This window comes from Neophocaena asiaeorientalis, unplaced genomic scaffold (genome assembly GCF_003031525.2).
Source record: "Neophocaena asiaeorientalis asiaeorientalis breed wild unplaced genomic scaffold, Neophocaena_asiaeorientalis_V1.1 scaffold479, whole genome shotgun sequence".
NCBI lineage: Eukaryota > Metazoa > Chordata > Mammalia > Artiodactyla > Phocoenidae > Neophocaena > Neophocaena asiaeorientalis.
In genome coordinates, this window is record NW_020173774.1 from 4,869,808 (window position 1) to 4,889,575 (window position 19,768).

Sequence of the window (19,768 nt, forward strand, 5' to 3'; positions counted from 1 at the left end):
GGAGCCCCACGAAGGTGGAGAGCAGCAGGGAAGGGGAGAGAGGGGAGCGCGGCCGCAGCTCCTTGGCGAGGGCGGGAAAGGGGGCTGCGGGGGGCTCCTCAGGCAGGGTCACGGTGTACGAGGTGCGCATGCTGACGGGCGGGTGGCGGGCTCGACCCCTCGCCTAACGTTGGCCAAGGGCGCGCGGGGTAGTACCGCGCGATCCCACGGCCCGGACGCCCAGGCCGGCGAGGCCGCCACAGGACACCGTCCGCGGCGCCCGGCGGCAACCGCTACAGCAGGCAGATCGCGCGCACCTCCGCCTCAACCTCCGCGGCGCACGCCGCCAACCGCCCCTGCACCGGCGCTCTCTCTCTCTCTCTCTCTCTCTCTCTCTCTAGCAGACTGGCGGCCCCGCCCGCGCCGCTGGCCGCGCGACGTCAGCGCTGGGGCGGGACCAGGGCTCCAGCTCCGCCCCCGCTGGGCCCCGCCCCCGGCCGCCAGCACGCGGACCCGAGCGAGGCTGAGACCCCGCCAGACCCCGCGCTTCCCGCGGGTCCGCCCACCGCCTGGCTGCCCCCAGCCCCTTGCCGCCGACAGAGCCCGCCGGCCGCAGAGACCTGGCAGCCCCCGGGGGCCGGCAGGACCGGAGCGCGGAGTCCGGCACCCACCTCGGGGTTGGGACTCGAGAAACTGTCTTTGAGGCCCGCAGAGGACACGTCTCCAAGGACGAGTGTCAGCCGGGTGAGCTTCCCCCAAGGCGGCAAACGATTCCTAACTTTTTGGGGGCTGCAGATCATTTTGAGAACCCGATGAAAGCTCTGTACTTATTTTTTTCAGGGAAAAATGCACCCACGCACAAACTTTTGCACAGCATTCAGGGGGGATTCAGCATTCAGGGCTTTCTTGGAGCCCAACATCGACACAGACCGTGAGGGTCACAGGGCCCAGGTTAGGAAGGTAGATTTCCACGGCTTCGGCATTGAGCACCCCTCCTCCCTCCAGCCCTAGTTTGGCCCACTGTCAAGCGAGGCAATGCCCATATTTTTATATGGTACAATACATCACCGTACCTTTTGGCCCCAGGAAGGAACCTTTTCTGGCCTCTTCTACCCAGTTACCCAACTCCATCTTTCCTAGAATCTCAAATTTTGATTTGTTTTTGGGAGATGGGGAGAAAGTACCACCACGGTGGAGAAATAGGTGCTCCGCTGGTGTGGGGTGAGTGTACTCCTCTGACCCTAAGGGCAGCAATGCTTGAAGATTGCTGCTGCTCCACCCCCCTCACCTATCAGGGACCCACACAGAATCTGCCTGGAGAAAGTACCTTGTTTGGAGCTTGATGGCTATTTTTAGCCAGTATTTTTAGCATTTAAAAATACTCTGGGAGGCAGCAGTGTGTGCTGTTACTCATCTGTGGCCTCCTTCTGTTTCCCTTGGCCTGTCATCCCCACATGTACACGCACACGGCACACACGACCACAGCCACATGGGGAGTGTGTCCAGGACGCATGTATGGCTTGTACCCCAGGCCTCCCACAGAACAGCGATTTTGTGCTACTGGGGGGGGAGCACAGACGGTTGCCCCTGTGTGTTCCAGTAGCGGTGGTGGGAGGAGTGCGCAGGTGGCAGGAGCTGCAGGGCGTTCTCCTGGGTGATAAGTGAGGCTTGATGTTAGGAGGGGTGATCTCCACAGTCACTCTCCTTGCCAGGTGACCAAACCTGGACCCTGGACAAAATGCAACAGCCTTTTCCTCCATGCTTCCTTCTTCCTAACCACACCCTTCCTAACCACACTGTCTGCAGCAAGGCTTGCATTTCATCACATCACTCCCCTGCCCTGAAACACCTGACTCTTCTATCCATTCTGGAAACCTCAGGTAGCCCTGTCTGTGAGACTGTCATCCATAGGCCGGACGACACCACTGTCACCACCCTCACTCTTCTCTGATCCCCGCTGCCAACCAACCTGCTTTAGCACTTGCCTTCTCTTGCTTAAAAAACAAAATTGCCGGGCTTCCCTGGTGGCACAGTGGTTGAGAGTCCGCCTGCTGATGCAGGGGACGCAGGTTCGTGCCCCGGTCCGGGAAGATCCCACGTGCCGCGAAGCGGCTGGGCCCGTGAGCCATGGCTGCTGAGCCTGCGCGTCTGGAGCCTGTGCTCCGCAACGGGAGAGGCCACAGCGGTGAGAGGCCTGCGTACCGCAAAAAAAAAAAAAAAAACCTGCCATCGATGAAGTACTCACTAAATGCCAGGCACTGCTAAGTGCTTTATATATATTAGCCCAGCTAACTTGCATAATAACACAGTGATGTAGGAACTATTACCTCTATTTTCTAGATGAAGGAACTTAAGCCCTGAGAGGTCAAATGACTTTCCAGGACCACGTAGCTTGTAAATGGCAGTGTGGGGCTTTGAACCCAGACCCGTCCTACAGCAAAACCCATGCTAGGAACAATTACCAGGAGATTCTGGAATGCCTTTCCTGTTCTCTGCCAGTTACCAACCTGTAAATTCTGCTCAAAACTCATGTTTTCTACAAAGCCTTCTCTAATGAACTCCACCCAGCTCGAAACACCATCCCTGTATACCCTCAGTCTACTAGCATTCAGTTTCCACTGTATGAATTTGTCTTAATATGTTTATCTTTGTGTTATAAGTGTCTCTAAGGCTTCTGTAAGTGGTCTGAGCTTGTGTGTTGATTGTACCATCACACTGATACCTCCTGAAGGGCAGGGTTGTGGGTTCTCTTAGTGGGTGCTTAATAAAGATGTTGAGCTCATCATGAAAGGGGGCCAGAGCAGGCTCTGCTGGCCATCCTGGAAGTCCCATTGAGCCTCAGAGGGTGGGGCGAGTCTGGGTTTGCATGTTGAGTAAGTGAGCTGCAGGAAGCGCTGTCTATCAGGTGCTCACCCCCTGGAGCATTTGGCCTGTCTCCCCATGACATAGGCCAGCCACCCCGGGGCATCATGACATTCTGCCAGCTCTCTCCATCTTTCCTGGGATGCGGGAGGTTAGGGGCATTGCTGGGAGAGGGGAGGCCCAGCTGGGGAAAGCTCCTGCATTGGCGCCCTTTGAGAAGCCGGGGCGGAAAGAATTCCCACAGGGTCCAGTCTTGTCAGGCAGGTCTGACGGCTGCAGGACACAGCCGAGGAAGAACCGTGGTCCTTTCTCAACTAGCCAAGCCCCTCTGAGACCCTTTCTCCTCAGTGCCATTTCGTGAAGTGGGGTGGGTAAAGCATATAGTCTTCTGGGATCTGAATCTGGCTCTGGCTCCATGACTTTCTGCCTCAGACACACTGAGCTAATCTCTGCAGGGCTCATTCCTGCAGCCCGAGACGGCCATTTCTCAGACCCTGTGCTTGGCCTGCCTACCCCGTAGGTATCATCTCACCTCAGATCCTTCCTGGCACGGATGGAGTATTTAAATAAATTAAAGTCAGCGTTAGCTCTACGAAGGCAAGACGGCGAATACCTTGTTCCCTCAGATCTTAGTGGGCAGCTTGGTCCTGGATTTGGAAACACTGCTTAGGCCCTGCTCCTGGGCGCACCTGCTGTTACCACCGCAGACGGGACAGACTGGTGGCCTGATTGACGGAACTGGTAGGGGCTCAGAGTCCTTGTTAGGAGGTTTGGCTTTCAGCCCACGAGTGCCCTTGGGGACGGAGGGCCAGCCAGCGGTACCTAGGTCTGTAGGAAGCTCCGCCTCCCTGCATCACTCAGACTCCAGGAGGCCAAAAGCTCTGTACTCCTTTGAGCCCCTGGGCAGCCCGGCCTGAACCAGCTGGATTCCAGAGGCCCACACACTTCCCTCTCTCGTTTATACCTCTGTGTGGGGCACCAGTTTCTACGGACCCATTGAGGTGAGAGGGTGCAGGGGGCCACGTGTGCAGCTCTGGGCCCTGAACATGCTGTTCATTTCTGTAGCCGATGGTCAGTGGAGCGGCTCTCCCGGGGGCAGGGAACATTTTGCCAGGCTTGGATTAACTTCTGCCTTGCTGAGCCCACCCCTGCGCCACGTTAACTCATGGAGACATCCCCGAGGCGGGGTGGAGGGGGAGGCAGGGAGCCCAGTGCGGGGCACTGATTGAGAAAACGAGCCCGGGTAAGGCAGCACCAAGGCCACCAGCCAGGTCATAGCCCACAGCCGGTCTTCAAGGGCTGGAGACATCAGTGTCTGGCTGATTCTAACCACAGACTACAAAACGACTGCCCTTTCTTTCTCAGCAGCTAGTACTACTCCTGGCCGTGGGACCCCTCTGGCTTAAGGGCTCCTCTGTGTGACCTTCCTATGCTGTCAGCACAGATTCAGGCCCTGAGGAAGTCCAGCCTCCTCTGGGTGGCCGAGTGGGTGAGGACAAGCCCCAGGGTCTCAGGCTGCCAAGCTGGACAAATAAGACAGCAGGGATGCAGTTCGGAGTGGCTGAGTAAACAGTGAGAAGGCAGGGGACAGAGAGGAAGGTCACACCTCTAACCCAGGAGCACTAGGGCAGCCCCTGCTGTCCTCAAGTAGTTCTCTTTGGAGTAAAACTCCTCCCTTCCCCCTACTGCTTGGCAGCAGTAAGTCCAAAGTCCCACCCGAGAGAAAAATCACATGACCTCGGCTTATATAATCTCCCTGTCACTGAACAGCTGGAACCCGAGGCTTTGCGAGATGAGTCAGCAGCCCCAGTGGCAAATAGGACCCAGGTGCCCAGGCCGTTTGCTCCTAGCAACAGGTCCCAGAGCAGAGGGCACGGGTGTGCAAGAGGCCGGGTCAGGCCCTGCATCTGAGCAGGAGATGCCTGGGCCCGTGGCTTGTGCTCTGGAGGGCCCCAGGAAAGAAGAGGGTGGCCTCGGCAGGGCTGAGGCCAGCAGGCAGAATGCCAGGGCCGGGGAGGGAGCAGCTGGAGGGGGTGGAGCGGAGGAGGATTAGGATGGATTGTAGGGGTTAAAGCGCAGCCCTGGAAGGGCTCAGTGGGAACAGCTTGTCCTTCCATAGGCCCAAGGGAGCAGGAGAGGTGGGGCAGAGGGGGGACGTGACCAGGCTGGGTGCTTGGGCCCCTGGCTCTCTGCAGGGCCAACTCACCTGGGCTGGCTTCCTGGCTTGGAGTCCCCACTGAAGGCAGTGAAAGGTTTTGTTTTTTTTTTAATCGGTTCTGAACCAACACACCTCCCTCCTCTCCAGTCTGTCGTAAGGTGGAGCCTGGGGCAGCCCTCACTGTCCCAGGCTGAGCTGCACCCTCCGTGGATTGGCATTTTGTTGGTACTTAAGCACGCTGGGGGTGAGGTGGGGGGGTATTCAGAATTCTTGTCCCCCTACACCAGTCCTTCACCCGTGTTCAGCTGAGTCTGTGACAGTCCAAGTTCATGTGGGCTGTTACTATTAACAAGGGGACTGAGTCTGGTTAGAACTGTTCTAGTCCCCGGTGGGCGGTCCTGCTCGTGACCTCCCTTTACTGTACTTCAACTGTAGTTCAGGTCAGCTACCCTGAGAGCCCTGGGGCCACGGCTGCCCCAGAGGAGTCAGATCATGCTGGCTCCGCCCCAGGATGCGCTTCCTTCTCACCTTTGTTCCTCCCAACGGTCGTCCCCTCTCCCACTCTAGTCAGCTGCCAAGTGCCCCTTCTTTTCCATCATCTCCTTTCCCCCCTTAAGTTTAAACCGACTCTCCCATCACATGTTACTGGTTTCAGATTCCTCCACGTCCATTATTTGCTTTGAACCTCATGACATCCCTGGGAGGTGGGCAGGGCAGGCATGACCATTCCCTTTCGTGGGTGAGGAAGCAGCTCAGGTGAGAGGTGTCCAAGGTTAAAGAGGCAAAATATTCTTCCAGCGGTCAGAGCAGTCCATCCCAGCCTCGGATGACCTCTCCCTTCCCCATCACCTATGACACTGCAAACACCTAGGGAGGCCTCCTACTGCCACTGTTTTTGGAACTTATCTCCCCAAGTTAGTTGTGCATGTGCCCGAGGGCAGGGGCCATGGCTCAAACCTCTCCTGCCTCCTGGAGCACCTGGAAGGGGGCAAGGAGGACTGACACGTATGGAGCACCTACTACGGGCCAGGCCCTTTCACACGCAACCTTTGATTCCTCACGACAGTCTATGCAGTGGGAACTACGATTGCTCTCGTTTTACAGAGGAAACAGGTTCAGGAGTTCGGGAACTTCTCTGAGGTTATGCTGCTAGTAAGCCGAGCACCGTAAATGAATGAATGAGACGGTAAGATCCCCAGATGGAGGTCGGAAAAGAAACTGGACCTGGTTCTAGGCAGAAGTGGTCCAGGCCCCACGAACAGGGATGTTCTCACGCCAGCAAGATGTCGTCAGCTCCAGAGGCGAGGGTGAGGGTGGTGAGGAGAGAGAGGGCTGAGGTTAGAGGGGTGAGGGTGAGGTTGAATCAAGGTCTTACACCACGGAGCCCACGAGGGGCCTTTCCCAGTTGATAGCATCTTCTGGAGCGAGAGCTCACAGTGAAACCCTAGCTCAGCTGTTGGGCTGCTGGCTACTTCCCTGTGTTGTGGGTTGCTTCTGGACGGGAGGAGGTATGCTAGGGTGGCTGAGTTTGCTCTGGCTCAATCTGCCGCTCCTCTGAGGTCCTCTCTCAGAATTCCCCTCACCCTGGCCCTGGGGGTGGACGTGGGGCCGGGGTGTCCCCTGTGGAAGGGGTGGAGGGCAGCAGGCTCCAGGGAGGTTTGGAATGTGCCTGGGTGGGAAGGAGGAAGCCCTGCTCTCCTGGGATTGGGCCTGAGAGTGGCTCTGCAGTCCAGTCTGTGGAGGGGAGGTTTTCGGACCTCGGTGTGCTTGAAGATGACCTGACAGTCTTGTGAAAAGGGCAGATTTCCAGGCACTGTCCCTAGAGAATTTGATTTGGGGGGGTCTGGGTGGGGCCCAGACCCCTGAATTGTTAAGCTGTGTAGGTGATTTTGAGGTAGGCAGTCTGCAGACCCCACTTTGAGGAACATCGAGCCCCGTAAAGAGCCCTTCTCGGGCTTCCCTGGTGGCGCAGTGGTTAAGAACCTGCCTGCCAATGCAAGGGACATGGTTCGAGCCCAGGCCTGGGAAGATCCCACATGCCGCGGAGCAACTAAACCCGTGTGCCACAACTACTGAGCCTGAGCTCTAGAGCCGCGAGCCACAACTACTGAGCCCACGTGCCACAACTGCTGAAGCCTGCATGCCTAGAGCTCGTGATCCGCAACAAGAGAAGCCACGACAATGAGAAGCCTGTGCACCGCAAGTAAGAGCAGCCCCTGCTCACCGTAACTAAAGAAAGCCCGTGCGCAGCAACAAAGACCCAACATGGCCATAAATAAATAAATAAATAAATAAATAGCCCTTCTCTTTTGAGCAAAGGGAGGGTGCCCCTCAGAGGCCTCTAGCACCCAAGCCCCTCCACTGAGAGCTGCTTTCTGATTGTCCCTGAGATGTGCAACACCAGACCTGTTCAAGTGAATCACGCTCCACCCCACGCGCACGTGCCCTGAGAGCATGTCTTTCTCTCTCGGGCCAGCTCTGTCGTGTGCCACTCCTCGTCCCTCCGACATAGCCAGCCCTGCCCTTTCAGGGCCTGAACGCTCTGGGAGGCACCAGCCTTTGCATCTCCCATGGCACCTCACAGACGGCCCAGCAAGGCCAAGACTCTCTAAGTAATGGTATCAAAGTTGGCCTCACAAGACCTTTAGTTATGACAAGCTTCAAGATCCGTGCCTCAAAGCTCCACCCCTATCTTGCACCCCTGCTGCATTTTTCTGGACAAGCCCCTTAAGCAGCATTTCTTGCTATGGCATAGCTATTGTTTCCAAGAGACACGTGTCCTAAGAGTAGGAGAAGAGTACATAGAGTAATGAAGGCAACACAACACCCAGTTCTCCTGCCCATATGCTTGCCTGTCCATCTACCCACCTACTCATCCACCCAACCATCCATCCATCCATCCATCCATCCACCCACCCACCCATCCATCCACCCACCCACTCACCAATCCATCCATCCATCCATCCATCCATCCATCCACATGATAAGCACGTCAGCTGAGTTCTACACTGAGCTAGGCACATGGTGAGGGATCTAGAGATCTGATTTCTTTCTCATCCTATGAGAGCTCACCATCTAATGGGTAAACTAATGACTACAGAAAAGGCGGAATTGTAGTCAGTGCCCCAAGAGAGGTGTGTTCAGGGATTAGATGTGGGTGGGGCCACGCCAGCCTTTACTCTGTCTCCAGCAGAGCCTCTTCCATTATTCGAGCCCAGGCACTATTGGAGTAGAGAGGGATTGGATCGTCTAAAGCCCTAGACAGAAAGTTCTGCACCATTTTCTCCAAAGACACATGAGGACAACTCCTGTCCAGACACCCTGTCCTGAGCCAGGCAGGGTCCATCAGAGGAGAGACCCTCTTCTCCTGATGTCTTATGTCCCAACGTTAAGCCACGTCTCTGGACTGGGAGGTAAAAGCCTGAGCAGGAGGAGAGATGCAATCAGGGCCAGGGGGCCTCTCTTACCACGGGGCACACTGGTGGTCTGGGGGCCTCAGCAGTCAGTCCAGGATGGGGCAGGGCCTGCAGGGGACCCTGGCATGTTGGGTGGGAAAGTAGAGGATAAGAATCCCAGTGTACATGAGGGTAGCCGAGCATTTCCAAGATGACTGCTGGGCCATCATTGAGCGCACAGGTCATGAAGTGGGTTTCCTGGGGAGAGTGGGAAAGTCCCTGGGCAAGGCATCAAACCATGAGGGCACCGGACGTGCTGAGGTTACTTCCCTGGCTCATCCCCACCTGGGCTGCAGGAGCAGCCACTGTGAGGCCTGGGAAGAAAAACCTCTGCCTTCGATCATCGGTCAAGTTGGGAGTCCTTTCCTCATCAGTGGCTGCCTCCCCAGCCCATCACCGGGTCCCTCGGGCAAACTCACCATGGTGTTTCGCCCTGGGGAGCTGGAGCAGCTGGACACAGGGGCCTGGCCCTTGCCCTTCTCCCACAGCGTGTAACGGCCACTCGGTCGGTAGGTGGGGCTGAGGACTTCAGGGACTCGTGAGTGAGGGGCCTGGGTGGGCACCTGCGGTGCGCTGCCCTTGCGACCATAGCTCTCCAGGTAGTCGGCCAGGTACTCGGAGCGGCTGGCTGCCTGGTAGAGCCCCTGCAGGGCACACAGCTCCTTGCGCGTGCGGGCCAGCATGGGGCTGCGGCCCAGGTCTAGCCGGTAGCTATCTGAGGTCCGGAGGCTGGAGAAATCCCGGGCCAGGTCTGATTGACTGTTCGACTTCTTCTGGGTCAGGGTTACCCCCTGGTCGCGGGCATTGATGGGCAGGTAGCTGAGGGAGCTGGTGGTCACTCCATAAGGGACGCCACTGCCCCCGCTGAGTCCACTCCCTGAAGGCCGCTCGGTGCCCCGAGTCTGGCTCTCCGCACGCTTAGCACCCCCGATGACATCGGGTCTCAGCAGGGGGCGGCCTCGGTCATAGTCCAGGATGGAGGGGGGGCCATACGTATGGGGACGGGTGAGGAAGCTGGTGGGGGGGCTGGGCTTGAAACCAAGCTTCTCCTTCTCCAGGAAGGAGGCAGCCAGGTTGGCCCCGTAGGAGGAGGGAGTGTAGGTGCCATAGCCCGATTTGGCATAAGGGGCATCTGTGTAGCGGGCCGATTCTGTGTAGCGCTTCAGGGTGGAGGAGAGCTGGGACATCCTTCAGGGCGGCACTCAATGGGAACTGGGAGCCTCATGGGCTGAAAGACAAGGAAAGCAGTTGTCAGAGGGCCCTGCTGGGGGTCAGGCTCCCACTGTACCTGCTCTCCATCCCCAGCTGGCCAGACCTCAACCAGGGACCACACAGTCTAACTCCACGAGAGGCTGGCCCACCGCTGAGACACACCTCTGCCTTTGCGCGCACGCACACAGGCATGCAGGTCTCCACGCACCCATGCTTTCACACCTCAGGGAAAGCATGAGAGCTGAGCTGGCTTTTGTAAACCACACCGGGCAATCAGTCTCAGCACGTCCTGGCCACTCCAATTGCTCCCCTCAAAGACCCCAGGGTGAGGCAGGGACTGCCCTACCTCTGCAGCCCTTCAAGCAACAAATAGTATTCCAACCCAGGTCCCATCTGCTTCCTCTCCTCAGCTTCTGCAGATACTCCCGAGATGGGGGGATGCCACCGCCCTCACCCCCCGGATTGGAAACGCTGGACGTTCCAAGAGTTAAGACTGCTCCCTCGCTTTCTGACCTACGGGACGAGCAGGAGTCTTTTGCGAATCTTACACTGTCTGAGCTGGCACGACCTGAGAGGATCACTTGGCCAGATCCTTGATGAGAAAAAGGAGGCCCATGTGGTTTGGGGGAGGCGGCGATGAGTGGCTGAGCAGGAGGCTGACCTTGGTCTCCAGACCCAATCCCAGAGTTCTTCCCTGGACATGGTCACCTGCTGCGGTGGGGGATCCTCGTGTGGTAGAGCCCACCGTCTTCACTGATCTAAGACTTCTGTTTCAAGTGGAGTCAGGGCCCTGTGGCCTCCCAGGGGTTCTCCCCTACCAGCACCCATCACAAACTGCTCATGGTGATAATGACTTGTGCAAAGGGGGCCCCCTAGAGGCTAAATTCTGCACTGCAGGCAGCCCTCCTGTCCCTACCCCCAGTCCTTGCAGCTGGGGTGGGTCTGCTGAAGGAACACAGAACCTCTGAATGGAGGAGTTTTGAGAGCCCTAAAGGGTCATCCATCTTTTTTTTTAAGGTTCATGTCATGTCATATATATTTTATCACAAGTAAAAGAAGACATTTCCACATCCATCATCCAATTGAATCTTCCCAAGGTCCCAGGGAGTGGGCAGCCATGACCACACTTTACATAGAGGACACTGAAGCAGACAGGGGTGAGACAGCCTGAACCAAGTCTCACCGCAGAGACGTCAGATTTGGGAATCCATCCCAGATTTCCCCACTGCTGAAACAAGGGTGATTATCAGATGCATTGTACCTGTTACCTACCCTCACTGTTAAGGTCGCTTTAGTTGTTGCTACAAAAGACTTGCACATCCTCCAGATCTTACTCAGACTAAACCGGAAGATGTTTGCCCAAGTTGTTTTTCAGGAACTTGGAGTCAGCTGTGTCCAGTACATGCCCCAGCCAATTAAGACTGGTTAGGACCATCAACCCCTTCCTGGGCATCTGAGAGTGTCCACTCGATGAAGGGGTCATCCATCTTAAGTTCTCTGCTGTACAAATGGGAAAAGCGCCGCTGACTTGTCCAAGGTCATGCACTAGCAGGCCTAGGGCTGGCGTCCATGTCTCTCAGCCCAGTGCTCTTCCCACTTTACCTCGACTCAGCAACCCCATCACATTTAGGCTCACGTGGGGCCCGCAGAGTCCCTCCATCACCGTGAACACGCAGGCTTTATCTATAATGGAGCTGGAGGCCAGAGGTGCTTGGAGGGAGGAGCAGGTAGGATCGGGCCTCTTTCCTTGAGGGTCAGCAGGGCTCCTGGGGCGGTGAGGGGGCAGAGTCATCCAGGACTCTCAGAGGAGTGCCCCGTGGCTGACTAGCTGGGTGATTTTGCCCTAGTCATTTAACCTCCCAAGCCCCAATTTCCTCACCTGCAAAATCAGTATATAATAATCATCATTATGATTCCTGCCTCCCAGTGTCGTTGCGAGAAATAAACGAGATAATGACATGTGAAAGCCCTCAACAATGACAGTGGTTATTATCTCCTCCCCCAGCCCCCGCCAGGCAGCCCGGCTCCCCCCTTTGTAGGCCTGTAATAATGTCAGGGCTGGCTGTCTCCTGCCCAGCGGGCCTCTGACCGCAGCCCCGGGCACCAGGCTTCTCCCAGCAGCCCCCAGGGAGATGAGTGGATGAGCGGGCAGTGGGCAGAATCTAGCTGTTCGGCAGCCAGTGGCTCGGGCAGCCCACAGCCTGCCCTAGGCCGCAGCCCCAGCCCATTAGGGCAGAGAGGAGCTGGTGCCAAGCCTCAAGTGCCGAGGGCCAGGCAGAGAGCTCTGGAAACAGTCCGTGTAAGGCGTGAGATAGGTGCCGGGATGGGAGGTGAGTAGGTGGCACCTTCCATATAGGCCCCAGAACAGAACTTGTAGGCCCTGCCAGAGACCCCCAGCCATTTTCAGTCTAGTCCGGCATCACAAAGGCATGGCTTATAAGTTATCGTCCACCCTTTTCCCGCCTGGCCCAGAGGCCCCCTACCCTTCATGTACACTCCCTCCCCACTGTGTTCCCACCTCCAGCATGACTTTCACCCCTTTCTAGGAAAAGAGAACTGGAGGAGGGCTAGGGGAAACCACAAGCTTCCCTCCCATCTGCTTAGCTTTCTGGGGTCCAGAGAAGGAAGAGAATGAAGGCTGAGAGAGGCCAGGGGGAGAGATAGAAAGAAGCACAGGGGGCGGGGGCGTGGGACCAGTCCTCCTCGATTTCACTTTGGAGAGCGCCATCAATAATTCAAAGTCAAAGAGACTCCAGGTCTCAGGAGCTGGGCTCTGGGACACCTGGCAGCCAATCAGATATGACCCCACCCCACCCCACCCCCACCAGGGCAGGAGCTCGCACCTCCTCCCCTCAGGCCTCTCTACGCCTCCCCACACTGAGGTTCCCAGGCAATTGGTATTCTGCAGGCAGTGCCCCAAGCTTGCGACCTCTCCTGGCCCTGCTGATGCAGAAGTGCTGGGGCCAAACAAGGTGCAGCAGACGGGGACAGACGGCCCTGGGATGGCCCACAAGTAACACTGCGAAGGGTTGGGGTCTGGAGGTGGAGCCATACCTTCCAGTCCCCAGAATCGCAGGAGGGCTCCTAAGTCCCTCTCTCCTGCTACTTCAATCTGGCAGGCAACTGGCAGACCTGTCCCTCCCTGCAGTCTCAGGTGGTCATGCCATCACTAACAGCCCCCTGGAAGCTGCCTCTCAGCACTGGCAGCTGGTTTACAGCTCCCCTGTCTGGGGAGAGGGTCCCTACTGGGGCTGAGGCCTTGACATGCCTATCCCCTCCCCCAACCCCCAGTTTCACTCTTGAGGACAGTGCCAGCCAGCATCTTTCAGGTGAGCAGACAGCTTGGATTGGCGCCCCTTGCATTACCTGGCACGGCTGTCCCTGGAGGCTGCAGAATGCACCCCGGGCGGGAGAGTGGGCCGGGGCCCTGGCTATAGCCTTGCTGCGCAAGACAGGGACAGGACGGGCACTCACATGGCCACGAGTCTCCTTGTTGCCAAAGGAACGGCCTGAACTGAATGGCCCTTTCATGGGGCAGTGGGAGGCCAGCCGATTGGCTGTGATTCCCCCGTCCCCCTCCCTGCCCAGCATGGGGCCCCTGCTGCCCGACTCCTTTCACTGTTTACCCAGAGCTGGCAAGTACAGGCATGTGGTTCCAGGCAGTGCCTCCCCAGGTGCCCGCCACCTCAGACAGCGGGGGCAGCCTCCCTGGCCAGCCTCCTCCTCCGTGCCATCTCACCGGGGCCCTCGGCTTTTCCCTGCTCTGCCAGGCTTCCCTCTCGCTTTGCTCAGTTTCCCTCTCTTGGGAGGTGTGGTGGCATCCCTCTTCCTGAAAGGATGAGTGAGCCAGCTGGCCACTGCAACTGCCAGCAGGTACTGAGCACCCCTGGACCAGGCATCACCCTGAGTGCTTCTCGGGCTGCCTCTCGTTTCTCAGCAGCCCGAAGTCCAACACTCATACAGCCTTCCCCGCGCCCCTGGCTGACAAACAGCATTTGAAGGTTTAATTTTTTTACATTAAATTGAAATTCAAAATATTTTCATTCAAAATTAAAAAAAAATAGACAAGAGATTTAAATAATGAGACATTCAAATGAAGCATTTAGCATTCATAGTTCTGAAGTTATTAAAGCTTAAAACGGCACTAAGATGTCTGCGTATTAACTCAACCCTCACGACTGCCCTAAGCAACAGGTGCTATTATTATGCCCATTTGCAGATGAGGAAACTAGGGTTCGGGGAAGTGATGTGGATTTCCCCAAGGTCACACTGGGAGCAGTGACGGAGCTGGACTGGGACCTACCTGGGCTCTGCCTGCTGACAGCTACCCTGGAGCCAACCCCCCACCTCCCTTCTCACTTCCCTGGCCTCCCCCTGAGCTGGCACAGGGTGGGGGGCCTGCAGCATGGGGTTGAGGGGGATCCAGGCATCCACTGTCTAGGCAACAGCATGGCAGGTTCAGACTCCCGCAGGAGCTGCCCTTCGAGTTTCCACTGCAGGCGAATGAAAGCGAAGCCAGGTGCAACCTGAGCCCCAGTGATGCTGATCGGCCGAGACATGGTCCAGGAGGCCTCCATTTCACCCATGATGCCAAGCTCCTGCATGTCCCCTGGCACCAGCATCTGGCCCCAGCCAGGGCCCTTGGCCCAAGGCCTGGTTATGGACATGCCCCCCCAGCCTCCTACCCTTGCTGCAGCTCAGCCCACCCCCCGAGGTACCCAGACTAGGTGAGTCAGGGGTTAAAATGAACCCTATCTTCCTGGGGCCACCAGCCCTTTACGTCAGCCACTGTCATTTCCTGTTGCTCACGTGAAGGGCTCCGTAACCTGCCTAGCCAGGGGAGGGACTTGCTCCCCAGGAATCCCTGGCACTCCTGGCCCCCAGGGTAGGGGATGGGTGATGCCCAACATCCCAGCAGCCTTCACGGCCCCTCTCTGCCCAGATCTGCTCTCCTTTCTGGGGTGAAGGCGTGCCAGCTTCTGTGGCCTTGCCACTGCCTGGATAGAGAGCCCCTAGCTGGGCTTCAGAGGTGCGCCTCAGCCAGATTTAGTCCCTTCCCTCCTACTCAGGTGTCCGGGACAGGTGAGTGGGGAATCCCAGCCATTCCACTAGGTGCTTGGGAACCTCCACAGTGGTGGCCTCAGAGCTTCCCAAAGCCGCTTGCTAACAACATCGGAATGAGACAGTGAGACAGCTGACCTTGAAGGGTAAAGTGGGCTGAGAGAGGGGCCCTGTCACCTACACTTTCCAAGCCGCACGCCCAGCTGCTGGGGCACTGTCTACACACGAGCGTCAATTCCTAGGTCGAGGAATGTCCCGGCCAAAGTAGAGGATGCAGGTGGAGTGGAAGGTGAGGGTGAGGGGTATTTCTGCTCTCATAGTCTAGGAGTTCTGTTTACTCCTCTCAGGCCCACTCCCCTCCAGCCTGCCGCTAGAGGCTCTGCCTCTCAGGGGCTGGCACCCACCCCACTGACCCACCAGTTTAGTGCCTAATATGCCTTGGCAGGGGATCATCCAAGGGGCAGTGGGTCCCTCTCAGTCTCTCTATATCCCAGTAGTTACCCAAGTGCTGGGAGTTGGTGAAGAGGTAAGATAAAGAGACTGGGGATTAGAGCCAGAATCCTGCCTGGAGGAGAAGAGGTGGTTGGGCTTAGGGCAGTGTCTCTATAGGGCGCTCCTTGATTTGGGGTTGGGAGGGGGGTGGGCATCTCTACACTTCCAAGAAAAGGCAAAGATATGGGCCCCTGGGCAGTACTCGAACCCTTAAATTCTCTTTTCCAACCACCCTTCCAGGCACTCTCCTGGTACCCACCCCAGGGGAGAGTCCCAGGCTCCCTCCCTCTCCTCTAAGGCTTCATTGTTCCTCCTTTTGGCCTCTAAGCCCTTGGTCTTGTCCGTAGCACCTACCAGGCCCGGTGGGGCGGCCTCTCACATGCTCCCTCAGACAGACAGGGCTCCTCCAAACAGACAGTCCAGGGCCCTCTGGACAATGGCCCTGTGAAGTTCGGACATCAAAGGGGCAGTTACTGACCTGTGTCTGGGGACACTGGACAGGATCTGGGGGCTTCTCCTTCCCCAGCAGGGCAGGGAGTGCAGTGGCCAGCCCAGAGGCAGGGCTCTGACTCCGGCCGGGTAATCCGGAGCTCAGGTTACCGACTCCGATATATATAGTATCTTATCTGACCTCACGGAGATGGCTAGCTCCACTCGCTGGCATTCCAAGCTCGGGGAGAATTAAAGGGGCAGTGGCAGGCCCTCCCCTCGAGGTGGGCCGGTGCCAGGCAAGGAGATCCTACGAGACTGTTTGAAAGGAGGCATTTTGAAATGGAACAGAAGGAGGATTCAAGGGGAAACAACTGGAAAGAGGGTAGAGGGAGGCGGGTGGGATTAGGCAAAAATATGGAGAAGGAGGTGTCAGTCGCTGAACTGCAGAAGAGCAGGAAGCCTCAGTCCACCTCCTTTAGTTTTGAAACGGAGGAGACCTAGGGGCAGACAGCAGCTCGCTCAAGGGCACACAGGTAGGGAGAGGCCGGAGGGACCCCTCTCAGGTTCCCGGTCCAAACTCTTTTAAAATGGACTTCTAGGCCTGGGTTTGTATTCCGGGGCTTTCCCTTTTATTGGCTCTGAGACAGTGGGCAAGTCACTTAAGCTGTCTGGACCTTATTTAGTCTGTAAAGCAAGAGCAATAATAATGCTATACCTCACAGGTGTGAGGGTTAAATAATATTTGTAAATTTCCTGGCCCATAGTAAGAGTTCAATAAATGATAATTATTACTGGATTGAATACTTCCACTTATTATTATAATCAGTGGTAGTATTTGTAGTAGTACCTCCCGGGTGAAGCTTGCTAGGGAGAAAAGGGCCTCCAGGCCACCCTGCAGGAGTGCTCTGTTCTAATGCCAGAGAACAGCGCCATGGTTTTCTGAGCTGGTCCATGTCCCATAACTGGCAAGGCAAACGGGGCTTGCCCTATTCCCAGATGTCCAGTCCACCTATCAGAGAAGGGCCAGGCCCACTTGGGCTCCTTCCTCCTCCACCCAGAAAAATATAGCAAGTGCAGATTCCCCCAGGCTACCGGGAGCAAGGCTGGCTGCTCTGCTGTGTCCACTCTACCTGTAGGAGTGCTCAGGGTGCCGAGCCTACGGAGCGGGGCTGGCTGGGCAGGGTCACAGGAGGAAGCTGCTGCATTCTTAACCTCTGGGGCCTTGGTGCTCTTGTCTGCGCGCAGTCTGTTTCTCCTGTTTCTCGATGGCTCTCCCTGAGCACTGGGAGTACCCGGGATGGTGCCTCCACCCCGTCTCAGCAAGAGGCTACTGACTCAGCTCAGGTCACGATGATGCACTTCAGAGGACGCCCTCGTACCTGGCCCTCATTCCAGTCCTCGTTCCGACTCCAGTTTGGCATCCTTTACAGCATCAGAGGAGTGGTGGCTCCTCCAACCCCAGCCCAACCAGCTCTCCTTTCCTCCACTTTATGCGTCTCCGACTTGGGGACCTTCTCATGCCTGTGCCTGGGGAGGTGGGCATCAGCAGGATGCAGCTCAGGCCCATTCTAAGAGCAGCCAGATGAGCAGGTAGATGTTCACACCTTAGCTAGAATGGGTTGGCCAGAGCTTCCTTAGACTGTTAAGTATAAGTTACTTGCCTTGGAGCACCGCGTGCCTGCTGCTGGTTTGGGATTGGTGAGAATTTCAAAGATGCCTCTTTCTGGTTTGGGATTGGTGGAAAATCTCTTCCGCTTGACTGCTACCCTCCCCCCACCCCACCCTCTTTGGCGAACTGACCAGAGACAGCCCCCAGGAGCTTTGAGAGGAGGGAGTAAATGAGCTGCCACGCACACGTGGGGAGGGGGTTGTCAGGGTCCAGGCGTCACTCTCAGCCACATCCCACACAGGCCTCAGAGACCTGGTCCTGCCCAAGCACCGTTTCCTTAGAACACACTGATCAGCACACAGATGGCTCTTCCCGGCACCCTAGGCTGTCAGCTGGCAGGCCCCCGCCCCCCCATACAACTGGTACCCACAGCTGGAGATCCTCGGCGCAGCTGGCGCTCGCCCTACATTTCTAGTGCCCATTCTGCCCAGGCTGTCGTTGACACCTCACTTTCTGAGCCTCAAAAGGCACTGCCCTCCGCATCCCCCCTCCTCAGTCTCAGACAGGTGGCACGTACCTGCCTCTTCTCCGAAGACGGACGAGTCGAGCCGGGCACAAGCATGGAGCTGCGGGTGAGTCCCGGCCGGTACTGGAGCAGCGCAATGAGCAGCAGCTGACGCAGAGGGCTCCCTGGCCGCGGCTCCTGCCCGCCTCTCCCGCACCTCCGCAGGGGGGCCGGAGAGGACCTCCCTGGGAAATCGGCGCCACCCAGCGGGCAGCTGCCTCATTGCGCCGGGGCAGGCAAAGCGACAGCCCTCGTCTCGCGTCACTGAGACGCGTCACTGCTATTGGCCTGTTCCTATTGTGGCGTCATTAGAGCCCCGCCCGGCCAGGATCTCTCAGGCGACCGATATATGCAGAGAACCACGTGGAGGAAAGGCACGCGAGTTTGGAGGGGGTGGAGCACCTGAATATGACACGACGGGACAGCTGGAAGGTATTGGGAAAGAGGAAGGGTCACGGGGAGAAGGCTCAGAAGTTGAACCCCAGGGCGTATGTATCAGCTTTCAGTTTTTAGGGAAGGCTAAATGTTCCCGCTCCTTCCCACCGGGCTGGGAGAGGGCCAGTTCTTCTGCCTCTTCTCTTTTTCGCTCCTCTTTCTCTACTCTCTGCTCATTTTACTCGCACGAGACCAGTGACTGATGGTGCCTCCTTGAGTGGGTAAACGGTGGCACTTAGTCAGTGGAAGAGATTCTCTTTTGTCTTTCAAGAAAAAGCTGAGAGGAAACTTGAATTTTTGCGGTTCCCATTCTTTGTGTATAACCTTTCCCCCATCCTCCACGGTGGTGAAGAAAACCACACAGCCAGGTAGATTGGTGCCAAGGCAAGTCCAGGTTTTCAATTTCACCTGGACCATCAGTCCTTCCAAGTGTCCTTAGCTCTTTCTCTTCTCTTTGGCTGGTATTTCTGTCCATCACCACCCTCCTCAAGTCCCTCGAGTCTTCTATTTCCTAGAGAAACTAGAGGCAATCAGGAGGGAAGCACTTAAAGTTCTGTGTACAAACATAGCCGAATCCATTCTTAACTCTGCTCCAGAAGCAGTGAAAGAGGTGTCCCTCTTTCTTGTCCAAGACAAATCCCTTCTGGATCTCAACTCTTTTGTTTCCTTAATGTTACCCAAAAACTGGGTTCGCCTCTCGGTGGGTGTTGAGCCAAAAGACACAACCAGGCCAAAGATCAGGATAAGGAAGAATGTTTTACTTGCAGCAAGTACGGAGAATACAAGGGATCTTCCTCAAAGCAGTGTCTCCCTGAACAGCAAAACTGGGGAAGTTTTAAGCTAAGAGTGCTTGCGTATTCCTGACGGGGCTTGAGCGGAATTCAGCATAGAGCTGGGTCAAAGTTGGGCTTCCCTGGTGGCGCAGTGGTTAAGAATCCGCCTGCCAATGCAGGGGACACGGGTTCGAGCCCTGGTCTGGGAAGATCCCACATGCTGCGGAGCAGCTAAGCCCGTGCGCCACAACTACTGAGCATGGGCTCTAGAGCCTGCGAGCTGCAACTTCTGAGCCCGTGTGCCGCAACTATCGAAGCCCGTGTGCCTAGAGCCCATGCTCTGCAGCAAGAGAAGCCACCACAATGAGAAGCCCGCGCACCGCAACGAAGAGGAGCCCCCGCTCGCTGCAACTAGAGAAAGCCCGCAAGCAGCAACAAAGACCCAACGCAGCCAAGACTAAATAAATAAAATTTAAAAAAAAATAAAAAAAGAATTGGGTCAAAGTTTAACAGAGAGCTTTAGTTGATTGAAATTAGAGTGTCAGAAAAGGTCAACATCATTCCTTAGGTTCATACCAGTCTAGGGTCTCAGCAGATAGTTACCATCCTCCACCTGGTTGGGGGCCTTAGTTCCAGCCCAACTCAAAGATTTGCATCAGATTGTTATGTATATCCCTTGAGGAGGAACTAGGGCTCTGTTTTATTAAACTATTGTTCACTGTTGCTTACTGGACA

General features: G+C 56.6%; 1 protein-coding gene and 1 long non-coding RNA gene across 3 annotated transcripts in view; one reads left to right on the forward strand and one right to left on the reverse strand.

The window, feature by feature from the left end:
- Positions 1-9,782, reverse strand: part of USP2 (ubiquitin specific peptidase 2) — a 17,754-nt gene extending 7,972 nt beyond the window's left edge. Inside the window, exon 1 of one of the 2 annotated variants that reach the window (XM_024751790.1) lies at positions 8,874-9,782. In XM_024751790.1, the coding sequence (XP_024607558.1) occupies positions 8,874-9,641 (768 nt within the window). In that variant the 5' untranslated portion in view covers positions 9,642-9,782. Of the gene's footprint in view, positions 1-5; positions 339-8,873 lie in introns of those variants that run through there. The other variant, XM_024751791.1, reaches the window with a different exon arrangement.
- Positions 503-11,016, forward strand: LOC112403998 (uncharacterized). Its single transcript, XR_003004026.1, has 2 exons — positions 503-723; positions 10,077-11,016. It is a non-coding gene; the product is annotated as an uncharacterized LOC112403998 (long non-coding RNA).
- The last annotated feature ends 8,752 nt before the right edge of the window (positions 11,017-19,768 follow it).